This window comes from Dendrobates tinctorius, unplaced genomic scaffold (genome assembly GCF_039654945.1).
Source record: "Dendrobates tinctorius isolate UK_male_01 unplaced genomic scaffold, ASM3965494v1 ptg000250l, whole genome shotgun sequence".
Lineage (NCBI taxonomy): Eukaryota > Metazoa > Chordata > Amphibia > Anura > Dendrobatidae > Dendrobates > Dendrobates tinctorius.
Window position 1 is genome coordinate 37,569,452 of NW_027361917.1, and position 13,936 is coordinate 37,583,387.

Sequence of the window (13,936 nt, forward strand, 5' to 3'; positions counted from 1 at the left end):
CTGCCAGGTAACCTGGACCTCAGAGTGTGAGGAAGCCTTCCGCCAACTAAAGGACGCTCTCACCAATACCCCTGTATTGGCCGCACCCGATCCAACTAAACGTTTCCTTGTTCACACAGACGCTTCTATGTTTGGATTGGGGGCAGTACTGAGCCAAGTCAGGCCGGACTGCCAAGAACACCCGGTAGCTTAGTCGGAAACTACTGCCCCGTGAAGTAAGCTATGCAGCCATCGAGAAGGAGTGCCTGGCTGTAGTATGGGCACTCAAGAAGTTGCAACCAAATTTGTATGGACGACAGTTTTCCCTCCTAACGGACCATAATCCCCTAGTCTGGCTTAATTGGGTCTCCGGAGACAACGCCAGATTGCTGCGGTGGAGTTTAGCCCTACAACCTCTGGACTTCACCATCCACCACAGACCCGGCAAACAAAATGGTAACGCCGATGGACTAAGTCGACAAACGGAACTTGTACCAACCCCATAAACTTCGGTCATCCCCAAACCGATCCGGTGAGGATCAGACTGTGTATGCCGATCGCGTCGCTGAAAAGGGGAGATGTGTTACGTGTTACAGAACCACTCAGCACCCAGAATATGTTGTGCAGTTATATGTATGTATAATAGGTTCCATGTGAGATGCATGTTCCTAATGCATCAGTTCACAGGCTGCGCCCCTGGGCAGAGGGGACACGATATTCTCCTTTTGTCCGCCCTCCCCCCACCTTTGTAATTCCCACAGTAAACATCGGCAGGCTCCGGCCACCTGCGGCTTTTATAATGTATGTCTGGCCTGCCGCTTTTCTATTGGCCGGCCCTCTGTATCTGTGTGATATATTCTGTGTCCTGTGAGTAAAGTGTTGTCAGACTGGAAATACATGGAGAAGCAGTGATCTTTTTTATGCGCCCATGTAACCAAGGAATTCCAGCCAGCGTCATTCATTCAGACTCCAGCCAACGCAGAGAGGACCTCCGAAAACACGGGGTGGTACTGAAAGAGGTACCCCAGCTTGGTAGACCCCGTTACAAATACCTTTTGTGATGAAGGAGCAGCCGCCTCCTTGGATATGGGGCCTAATGCTCGCCTCATGTCTGAGCTTGGCCTATCCATTTTGGTCTGAGTTCACAAGAATTACAGGCAGCTAACTGCTCCTACCCCCCCAGGGCCTGTAAGCATATTGAAGAAAGCAGGATTTAGTGCTCCAATGTTGAATATCAAGTCCTTTTAGTATGATAATGAGATAAGGCCAAAGCAGAACTTCAAAGCTTGAGTAGGAGCCACGCCAGCATGGGGCAGGAAGGTGCCTGGGGGCTTCAATTAGAAAATACCTGTCAGCTGGACACAGAAATACACATCCATTGTCTCTCCCAGCCGCTCCGACTTCATTCTAGGATCATGGATTATGAGCACACCTTTTGAGTTATAGACTCATAAAAAATATCCGCGTGACCCTGAGGAAATCGCGCATCTGGCAGTGTGACTCGTGAGTCGGTGAGGGCTCTGGGACCTGAGATATAGAGATTGGCCCTCCACAATGACCCAATGGGGCCATGCTTGCTCTCCACACGACAGGCACAACAAACCGCATTCACTGGTACCTCTCGTGTCCTGATCCGATCATTCTGTAGAAAGTTACCCCCTTTCTTAGATATTGGGAATAAGTTCTGCAGGGAGCTAAAGGGTGGAGATTATTAGCCCACCCTCTGACACAGGGGGAGTAACCCAGCATGCTTAAGAACTAGCAGCACATGGCAGAGAGTCACACTCTCACAGAAGAACCAGACGATGATGATCTAAGAAGGAATTGGGGACAGATCTGCCGAGGGGAGCAGCGGCCTGCGCTTTGGGGTCTGTCCGGCAACTAAGATTCTTATACTTGTGGACTGCAGAGCTCCCGGCATTCACATGCAACCTACAACCTGGGAAATTGACCTCCAGCTTAATATCTCTAAGTCTTGTACCATTATTGTTATATTTTACTCTGACTGCAAATCCACTGTAATTCCATTGTATAGCTTACTGTATATTTCTGTAATTATCTAGTGCGCCCTTAACGCAGTTAAACCATAAAATTAATCTTGGGCTGATGCTTTTACTCTGATTACAAATCTTAGAATACCCAGCGGGTAACAGGACATTCTCCCCGGCGGCCATTTGCTCTAGGTGCAGTTCCCTTACTGACCTGAGACACAAAGGGGGCACCGGAGAGTTGTGCCTGTGTAGTTACGTCACATTGGTGACGTGGGAGGAACCGGTCTTTCCTCCACACCTTTATAAAAACAGTCAGTAGGGAATTTGAAAAAATTCATGCTAATTCTCATGTTCACAATTTAACCAATGAAGAAATTATTGGTCTCAGAAGGTTATCAGACCTACAGGATATCGTGTTTAAATCGGCGGATAATGGTGGGAATGTTGTGGTGTGGCCAAAAACCATGTATGAGTCTGAATCATTTAGGCAGCTGGATAATCCAGCGTGCTATAAAAAATTGACATTTAACCCTCTGTCAAAATTTAACTTGGAACTCAAAACTTTATTACGTGAGGCCAAGGATGAGGGTATTATCTCTAATGTTTTATTTTTGAATCTTCAGATTCAAGAACCCACCATTCCCACCATTTATCTCTTACCTAAAATACATAAAATATCGATGTCCCGCCTGGAAGACCAATTATTTCCAGGAAAGGTAACTTTCTTGAAAATGTGAACAAATATATAGATTTCATCTTACAACCATTTGTAACATCTTTTCCTTCATACACCAAGGATACCGGTGACTTTTTAAAGAAAATTGACAGCATGCATATTGACAGAGACTCCATGTTGGTCACCTGCGACGTGGAGTCTCTGTATACTTATATCCGACATTCCGATGGCATCATGGCGGTCAATTATTTTTTACAGCATTCTTTTTTTTCCAGAGCTTTTATTATTTTCTTCACCAATTTACTTGAGTTTGCTTTATCTCATTATTTTTTTGTATTTAAGGGGTCCTTCTTCCTACAGACCCAGGGAACAGATATGGGTGCTTCTTTTGCACCCTCGTACACCAATCTGTTCCTGGGCCTGTGGGAGAGGCACCTCTTTCTTTCCGGTAATTTTGATCAAGTGGAATATGTTCCATTTTGGACACGTTACATAGACGACGTGTTTTTTATTTGGCAGGACACCCATGATGCCTTATCGGAATTTATTTAGAAATTAAATTCTAATTCCATTAATATGCATTTTACTTATCACTGTCATACTGAGACCATTGAGTTCCTTGACGTATGAATTATTTGGGCGTTCTGAAGACTGTCTCCAAACTGATTTGTATAGAAAACAAACGGCCGTCAATTTGTTGCTTCACGCTTTATCATCCCATCCCCAAGCTCTAATTCGCTCAATTCCGATTGGGCAATTTTTACGTCTTAGACGTATCTGTTCCACCGAAGCTGATTTTTACAAACAGGCTGACGTCTTGAGGGATAGGTTTGTGGAAAGTGGATACAGCAAACGCTCGATAAAAAGAGCCTTCAATAGAGCTAGATTCATGTCACGTCATGTTGTTCTGTATAATACAAACATCTCTAGACCCGACAATGTGGTCTGCTTTATTACGCAATTTAATGGACAACATGTATGTCTTAGATTCCATCTAAATAAATTCTGGCCTATTTTAAAATCTGATCCTATACTCTCCAAATACATAGGTGATTGCCCTAATATCACCTTTAGGAGAACAACAAATTTGGGCGATAAGTTAGTTAAAGGTCACTATGTCCAAGATGTAATCAGCTGTAATTCTGTCTTTAAACAAACTTCTATTAAGGGATGTAGATCCTGTGGGTCTTATGTGGCTTGTCCAAACATTATCAGAGCTGGTTCTTTTACCAGCTCTGATAAATCCTGCACTTTTAATATCTTGAAAAACATTACTTGTTCCTCTACGGCTGTAGTTTATTATGCCACGTGCCCATGTTCCCTCATCTGTTGGGCTCACTACCCGACAGCTTAAGGTGAGGGTCCGTGAGCACGTATTAAGCATAAAGGCAGCCAAGGACATAGAAGATATTTCATCCCTTAAAACACTGCCGAAACATTTTAAGCTGTACCATAACAGTGATTCTACTCTGCTTAAAGTGGTTGGCATTGATATGGTACATAGTAGCATTAGAGGTGGTAATATAAGTAAAAAACTTGCCCAACTTGAGACCCAGTGGATTTGGACACTACGCACTGTTTCTCCACTGGGTCTCAATGAGAGTCTTTCTTTTATACCATTTTTATAGTTTTTATTTTTTAACGTTTTATTTTCTTTTTTCAGCTTTAGTGGTTTGTGGCCATAATTGTGGACTTCTATAATGTGCATGTCACAATATGAATAAAATTAATTGAAGACGCAAGAGAAGAACATCAATTCCTTGATAATAGATTATTTGTTATCTGTTAAAATTTGTAAACATTATGGAACTATGCTTAATTATGTAATTATACAGCTATGTGTATGTTATACATATTATGTATTTATGTGTCTGCTTTCTGTATTTCTGGTTTTTTATTTATTTATTCATTAATGTGTTCAGTATATATATATATTTTTTGTATATTTGGCTGCAAGCTATATTCTTTTACTTGCTCATATTATATCTCATCAAGTAGTCTTGTAAAATATTCAGGATTGAGAGTCCTCAGTAGTTGATACCTTTTAATGGCTAACTGAAAAGATGGTAATACATTGCAAGCTTTCGAGACTACTCAGGTCTCTTCATCAGGCTAGACTAATACAAAATCTGAAGTCTAGCCTGATTAGTCTAGCCTGATGAAGAGACCTGAGTAGTCTCGAAAGCTTGCAATGTATTACCATCTTTTCAGTTAGCCATTAAAAGGTATCAACTACTGAGGACTCTCAATCCTGAATATTTTTCTATCCACTGGCTAACACGGTACAAAGATATACATCTTTCCTGTATCAAGTAGTCTTGTGTAATTATTAGGTTTCCTACATATCTTATATACTTTTGCGAGCGATTTTTTGTTTGCCCGCATGATATTCTATCACACAGTTCTGCGCAGACATTATGGCTATGTATGTGGCAGTGCGCATGAGCGGTTTGACGTCCTGGCAGGTTGCATGGCAACGGCGTCTTGATGTGTTTTAGCACGTGCCTTCAGGGCGGTGTTGACTCACATGACGTCTATTGCCATGTCAATCCTGGTTAACGTCTACTGAGCATGCGCCGCATTGCTTCATACACTGGATTTACCGAACTATAAATAAACCCATCAGCTGAGCCTCTACCATCTCCCTGATGAAGGAGCTTTCCGAAACGCGCGTCGGGGCGCACTCTATCGGCATACCGCTTCTCCCACCGCTTTTGTATTTGGGCCAGACTTCCAGGTACTGTGCCTTACATTATGGTTTTTTGGCCCATTTCTTTTTAGTAGTGCACATTATTGCATCTTGTGGTTTCGATTTTTTTGGCCCATGTTTTTCAAGCAGCACACTTTTTTCAACATTTTGAAACCCTTTGGCACATTTAAGTAAATTGATTTGGGCAAGACTTCTAGGTATTGTGCCTTACATCATGATTTTCTGGCCCATGTCCTCTTAGTAGTGCATATTATTGCACTTTGTGATTCTAATTTCTGGCCCATGTTCTCTAAGCAGTGCATATTTTTTTCATCAGTTGGGAATTTTTTGGCACATTTTAAAGCAATTTTATTGTGCACATTTTTTCACTTAGTGATTTTAATTTTGCACTTTTTTGCCTTTTGGTCCACATATATTTTTTGTGATTGATATTTTACATAATTTTAATTATTTTTGTGTTTCATTTATTATTTTTGCACATATTCACTTTACCTCACATATTTCTCTGCACCTTTATTGCATTTAATTTTGCTGCCATTATAATGTTTCCAAACATGGGCTGATTCTTTCTACTTTTTGTGATGTGTTCATATGGTAGGGAGATTACTATTATGATTATTGTTTGGATTTATTCCATATATTGTTATATCTATTATATTAATTATAGCGTTTTTTTTGCCTCTAGCACTAATTTTAATCATTTACATTTGTATGTTGTTTGGCCAAATTTAATACAATAATAAAGGCTTTTTTTATGGAAGCGATATATTGCCTTTTATTTCTTTTGACTCACACACGTTTACTACCAGGTGTTTTATCACCATCATCAGTTAGTCTGTTCATTTTATACCGGATGGTCTGCCATCCAATTCCAAAGAAAAGGGGCGTATCATTATTTGTTTTAATAGTCACTATATTATTTTATTAAGCACATTGCTATATTTTATTTTTTTTTCCCTTTTTCTTTTCTTCTGTAAAGCACTGTGTAATTATTTGCGCTATAGCAAATGCAATAAAATCAAAGCAGAAAAATAGGACAAAAATTTCTGCAAAAAAGCAGTAGGCTGCCTTTCCAATACACTGCTTTGTATTACTTTATAAATGACAACACCACCATCTAGTGGTTGATTTCAAGTATACAGCATGAAAAAAAATTGAGGAAAAACAGTCACTGTATGTCATTGGGTGAGACACGTTTACTTGAAATTGTTAGTTAAATATTTACATTTTTAAAACACAATTATACCTAGAAATTTAGCGATACCTGACAGCAATTTTTACACATGAAAGCAGTGGGATGACTGTAAAGGATCTTGAGCTCCAATAAAACGTGCACTTTCTTTTATAGAAAGCCAATAGGATACTAATGCGAAATCTAGAGCAGCAGACAAATGCATTGGATGGTGTCAATGCACCTCGACTGCTTCTCTATTCATTGTTCACCTCCTGGCACGACCTGTTCTCTCTGTGATTGACAGCATTGCCTTCTGTCACGTCATTCCTCTACTTGACTAAATTCTTGTGCATGCACCATTAATGTTGGAACAGGTACACACATAGAACATACATAGGACATTACGTGTGGGCAGATGCAGTCACAAGGATGATGTAACAGAAGCCAAAGCTGTAAATCAGGGAGGATTGTCCCTTCTCTACCTTTCCTCAGCTCCCCATAGTGATTCTACAGTGCCTCTTAGGCTTCTTTTACACTTACCGTGATTTTTCTGGCCCGCAAAAATTAGTAGGAGTGCCGTGTGTCATATTTGAGGCCGTGAAAAAATATCGAGCTTGCTCGATATTTTTCAAGGCTTACCGCAAGACATTTCAATGGTACCGCAAAAACAATGGTAGCTTGTTTTTGTGGTACCCCGTAATTGCGGATCACTGTATTTATCCCAGCAATTTGTTAAAACGGCGATCCGAGGTTTTTTGCGACCTGTTTTTGCGGGAGACCGCAAAAATCACGGCAATACGAGCCGCAAAAAACCCGGTAAATGTAAAAGAAGCCTTAAGAATATTTGACAATGTGAACTTACAATGAGAGACACAAATTATACTGTATGTAGGTGCCACATACACAACAAAAGTTTCCATTTTACAAAATGTTTTATTATGTAAAAAAAAAAAGAAAAAAAAAGTACAAAGAATTGGTATAACCACAAACGTGATGCAGGTATTATAAAAATAATACAATATTAATCGCACATGGTGAGTGCTGTAAGGATCAGTCATCAATATAAAAGTACTGGAAAAACCCCTTTAAAGGGAACCTATCAGGCCCAATAACCAACCATCTCACCCTGCTACCATCTTGGTATGTTCATTGTTGTATTCTAGTAAAGACTTCTAAGTGCCACACCAACAATTCTTTTAAAAGTGAACTTTAATCCACAGCTTGGCACATGCAAAGGAGTCGGGACTAATGAAGCAGGGCGTTCTCCCACCAGACTAGTCCTGCCTGGGATCCTCTAATTACGTCCACATCCGCAAAAAACTCATGTCATGGTAGGACAGCTGAAGTCTCACGTCTATCCTTATGTGGTATGTAGGACATCAATCAGACTCGGGTGAGTGTGATTAGAGGATCCAGTGGTGTATCTAGCTTTCCCAGCACCTGAGGCAAGAATTCAGTTTAACGCGCCGGGGTTAGACTTATGAGGAAACTCTCAGGAGTCTCACACGTCATGCACGTAGAAATACATGCAGCTGAAAGCTTCGATCTAAGGCCTGTTTCACACTTCCGTTTTTTCAAATCCGTCAAAATCCGTTGTTTTCCGTAAAAAAACGGATCCGCCATTTTTTGCAGGATCCGTTTTTTTGTCCCATAGACTTCCATTACGGTTACCGCGGATCCGTAAAAAAAACGGATCCGTTTGCATCAGTTTCCGTCAAAAAAACGGAAACGGATCCGTTTGGCGGACACAAAAACGGAAGTGTGAAACAGGCCTAAGTGTTGAGGGCAGTGCCGGGTATTGGCGTGTGAAACTCCTGAGATTTTCTCAAAAGTCTGACCCCGCCTTAAACACATAACACACAGGTACAATTGATTACTGGGAGCCGATGCGTTGTATCTTCTCTGAGGCTGGTGTCACCTTGACATCCAGCACAGAGAATGGCTGACTCCCAAGTCTGGGTGGGGGTTGGCAAAATGCAGCCACCGGTGAGACACTTCAGATGCTGCATCAGGCGACCCCTCCCGGGTGAGCCTGAGGCAAATGTACCACCTGCCCCCCTAGATACCTGAATACCAGGCAGGACTAGTCTGGAGGTAGTGATTCAGCTCATTGGCTTAAGGAATGTTGTTCTCTTCATTTCCATAGTCGGTGTGACTCAGATAGGAGCACCTGGGCCACTGGCCAGGTTATGTTATCTGTGGAAGGGAGCCCCGAGAACTGCGACCTCCTGATGTTGATCAGCCAGTTTGACGCGTGATGTACATCTAACATCGATCAAGGCCGGGTAATGAGAAGATCTGCAGATGCCGAGAGGTACCAGGCAGCGCTCAGGCCTCCGTCCAGCAGATTACAGACGTGGCCGATAGTCTGAGTCCTATGAATCATTCTCCCTGCTCACATGTCGTGTAAATTCTAGTTCCATACAATAAACAACCCACTCCAATTATTGCATTCTGTTGTGGGTTTTTTGCTGCATTTCCCCATTTATTCGACACAGATTTGAAGCAATGTTTTTTTAGTACAGAAAATTTAAGATTCTGCATGTAAAAGCACAACTGCTTTCTTTTTCTATGAATTTTTTCCAGAAGATCGAAAAGGTGCAAGGTTCAACAACACGGCTAGACGCGCAGAGGCAGAAGGGAGCAGCAGATCTCGGCCATTGCACGATCAGTTCAAAGCAGATTTTCTGCACGAAAAATAAACAGCAAAAAAAACTGCATTTCCGCAAGGTGTGACCACGGCCTTAGTGTGTGACATGTAAGACTACATGAGATCACAGCTGGGGTGGATGTTATGGGATAAGGAGGATGTGCCGCTCATGTCACCGAGCACTGCTGATACAAATAGGATTCTGTCAATGACACACAGAGAAAAAGATAAATATTGTTATTCCATTTATGGCACAAGCCGTCATTATAGAAAATCATCCAAGAAATATTTGTAAGGTCCCCAAATATCTACATTTCTCATTAGACACGGCCCAGACCCCCACGGTATGTGAGAATAAAACAGGCTGGACTTCTAGAATGACGTAATGCGGAAGGGAAAACAAATCCTCTGTCTCATCAGGTCCAGAACGTCTCAGTCCATAAAAAGAGAAATCCCGGCGGCGGCGTCCTGCAGTGACGTCACGAGAATTACAGCGGTGCTGCTGCGCCCTCTGCCTCTACTTCCATTTTGAACAACAAAGCTTTATTAATAAACTTGAAACGACACAAACACCACTGTATAGGTAAACTCTGGCAGCCAGGCGGATGTGTCGTACTCGGAGCCGCTGCGTGGCCGTGCGGGCGGGGCTTTCAGGCTGCAGAGACTGGGCTATTACTTCCTGTAGCTGACCCGAGCTGCTTGTCGCCGCCCGATGACGTAGCCGCAGTGGGCGGGGCGTGAACTGGTGCCCTGGTATGTGCGTGACGTCACGACGTACTCCTCCCCACGTACAGCCTGTGGAGCTGGCCTGAGACGTCATCGTCGTCACCAACATCAACCCCAGCAGCAGAAGGATGCAGCCGCCGGGCCCTCCCCTGCACCCCCATAACAACAACCCGGGGGACTTCACCTTCGTGTCGTCTAACGAGGCAGAAGGTGAGGCCTAGTACTGACACAGGCAGGGGGCAGAGGTGTGTGCGGGGCAGCGACTGGAATAAAGGCATGTCTGCCAGCTCAGCACGGGCAGGGGGTGTACGGAAACAGTGTGTGTGTGTGTATATAACCCCTGTGTATGATATACAGTGTGTGTGTATATAACCCCTGTGTATGACATACAGTGTGTGTGTGTATATAACCCCTGCGTATGATATACAATGTGTGTATGTATATAACCCCTGCGTATGATATAGAATGTGTGTGTATATAACCCCTGCGTATGATATACAATGTGTGTGTGTATATAACCCCTGCGTATGATATACAATGTGTGTGTATATAACCCCTGCGTATGATATACAATGTGTGTGTGTATATAACCCCTGCGTATAATATAGAATGTGTGTGTATATAACCCCTGCGTATGATATACAATGTGTGTGTGTATATAACCCCTGCGTATGATATACAATGTGTGTGTGTATATAACCCCTGCGTATGATATACAATGTGTGTATGTATATAACCCCTGCGTATGATATACAATGTGTGTGTGTATATAACCCCTGCGTATGATATACAATGTGTGTGTGTATATAACCCCTGCGTATAATATAGAATGTGTGTGTATATAACCCCTGCGTATGATATACAATGTGTGTGTATATATAACCCCTGCGTATGATATAGAATGTGTGTGTGTATATAACCCCTGCGTATGATATAGAATGTGTGTGTGTATATAACCCCTGCGTATGATATACAATGTGTGTATGTGTATATAACCCCTGCGTATGATATACAGTGTGTGTATATAACCCCTGCGTATGATATACAGTGTGTGTATATAACCCCTGCGTATGATATACAATGAGTGTGTGTATATAACCCCTGCGTATGATATACAATGAGTGTGTGTATATAACCCCTGCGTATGATATAGAATGTGTGTGTGTGTATATAACCCCTGCGTATGATATAGAATGTGTGTGTGTGTATATAACCCCTGCGTATGATATACAATGTGTGTGTGTGTATATAACCCCTGCGTATGAGATACAATGTGTGTGTGTATATATAACCCCTGCGTATGATATACAATGTGTGTGTGTGTGTGTGTATATATAACCCCTGCGTATGATATACAGTGTGTGTATATAACCCCTGCGTATGATATACAATGTGTGTGTGTACATAACCCCTGCGTATGATATACAATGTGTGTGTGTACATAACCCCTGCGTATGATATACAGTGTGTGTATATAACCCCTGCGTATGATATACAGTGTGTGTATATAACCCCTGCGTATGATATACAATGAGTGTGTGTATATAACCCCTGCGTATGATATACAATGTGTGTGTGTGTACATAACCCCTTCGTATGATATACAATGTGTGTGTGTGTACATAACCCCTGCGTATGATATACAATGTGTGTGTGTGTACATAACCCCTGCGTATGATATACAATGTGTGTGTGTGTGTATATAACCCCTGCGTATGATATACAATGTGTGTGTGTGTGTATATAACCCCTGCGTATGATATACAATGTGTGTGTGTATATAACCCCTGCGTATGATATACAATGTGTGTGTGTGTGTATATAACCCCTGCGTATGATATACAATGTGTGTGTGTGTATATAACCCCTGCGTATGATATAGAATGTGTGTGTGTATATAACCCCTGCGTATGATATAGAATGTGTGTGTGTATATAACCCCTGCGTATGATATACAATGTGTGTGTGTATATATAACCCCTGCGTATGATATACAATGTGTGTGTGTGTACATAACCCCCTGCGTATGATATACAATGTGTGTGTGTGTGTGTGTGTATATAACCCCTGCGTATGATATACAGTGTGTGTATATAACCCCTGCGTATGATATACAATGAGTGTGTGTATATAACCCCTGCGTATGATATACAATGTGTGTGTGTATATAACTCCTGCGTATGATATACAGTGTGTGTGTGTGTATATAACTCCTGCGTATGATATACAGTGTGTGTGTGTATATAACCCCTGCTTATGATATACAGTGTGTATATAACCCCTGCTTATGATATACAGTGTGTGTGTGTGTATAACTCCTGCGTATGATATACAGTATATCTAACCCCTGCGTATCATACATTGTGTGTGTATATATAACCCCTGCTTATGATATACAGTGTGTGTATATAACCCCTGCCTATCATATACAGTGTGTGTATATACATAACCCCTGCGTATGATATACAGTGTGTGTGTATATAACCCCTGCGTATGATATACAATGTGTGTATATAACCCATGTGTATGATATACAGTGTGTGTGTATATATACATAACCCCTGCGTATGATATACAGTGTGTTGTGTATATAACCCCTGCGTATGATATACTGTGTGTGTATATAACCCATGCGTATGATATACATTGTGTGTGTATATAACCCATGTGTATGATATGCATTGTGTGTGTGTATATAACCCCTGTGTATGATATACAGTGTGTATGAATATATATAACCCCTGCGTATCATACATTGTGTGTGTATATACAACCCCTGCGTATGATATACAGTGTGTGTATATAACCCCTGCCTATCATATACATTGTGTGTATATACATAACCCCTGCGTATGATATACAGTGTGTATGTATAACCCCTGTGTATGATATACAGTATATATAACACCTGCGTATCATACATTGTGTGTGTATGTATATATATATATATATATATATATATATAATATAGCCCCTGCGTATGATATACAGTGTGTATGTGTGTGTGTATATATATATATATATATATAACCCCTGCGTATGATATAAAGTGTATGTGTATATATAACCACTGCATATGATATACAGTGTGTATATATATATATATATAACCCCTGCATATGATATACAGTGTGTGTGTATATATACAACCCCTGCATATGATATACAGTGTGTGTGTATATATAACCCCTGCGTATGATATACAGTATGTGTGTGTATATATATATATATATATATATATATATATATATATATATATAACCCCTGCGTATGATATACAGTGTATGTATATATTGTGGTGTAATGACCACTGTGTTTGCTAGGGGGCGCAGTGTGGATGTCCCAAGAGAGAGGATGAGTGGCAGAATATGGAAGGACCGTTATGTATCTCAAGGTGGGTGGCCTTGAGATGGAGACTTATGTATGTGTGTGGATCAGCAATAACATTGCTGAGGTGTTGCTTCAATGTGTCAGGGACAAGTCTCCAGGTAACTAGGGAGATGGGCGGACCTGGTTACCTACAAGCCCACCCAGGGGGTGTGTTTAAAGAACACTGTTGTAAAGAGTGTGAGTGGTTGAAGGACCTGTGATGAGGTCATAGGCATGTGACCCGGTGGGCGTGGCTATGGACCATATAATGTGGCCAGGGTAGGTCTCATGTGGTGAATGCTGGGACCTGGTTGGTCCAGTGTGGAAGGCCCTGTCTGAGAGAGAGATGGGGGCTGCCTTCTGACAGCAAGTGAACTCTGTGTGTAATGGCTGAACGTGCCTGGTAATAGCCTGGAGGGAATGGACGTCTGCCGCATGATGGTGAAGGAAGCATGAGTGACCCTGATGGGGTGAGATAACACTGAGGCTGAAGAGCCTGTGTGATTGACATTTGCTTTACCTGTGTGATATAAGGATAACCAGAGTGAAGCTCTATAATGGACGCTATGCTGTAATGTGAAGTTTATGTTGCTGCTGTGGTTTGTGATGGAGGAATAAACCGCATGGACAATGCTATGGTTTATGAAAACCCGGTGCCGGA

At 41.7% G+C, this 13,936-nt stretch overlaps 1 protein-coding gene and 1 long non-coding RNA gene across 2 annotated transcripts in view; one reads left to right on the top strand and one right to left on the bottom strand.

Moving 5' to 3' along the window:
- Positions 1-8,326: 8,326 nt before the first annotated feature.
- On the bottom strand, positions 8,327-9,854 carry LOC141063527 (uncharacterized). Its single transcript, XR_012224894.1, has 2 exons — positions 9,493-9,854; positions 8,327-9,382 (listed from the first exon to the last, which is right to left on the bottom strand). It is a non-coding gene; the product is annotated as an uncharacterized lncRNA (long non-coding RNA).
- Positions 9,850-13,936, top strand: part of YIPF4 (Yip1 domain family member 4) — a 73,208-nt gene continuing 69,121 nt past the window's right edge. The window contains exon 1 of the mRNA XM_073557618.1: positions 9,850-10,116. Within this exon, the coding sequence (XP_073413719.1) occupies positions 10,035-10,116 (82 nt within the window). The 5' untranslated portion in view covers positions 9,850-10,034. The remainder of the gene's footprint in view (positions 10,117-13,936) is intronic.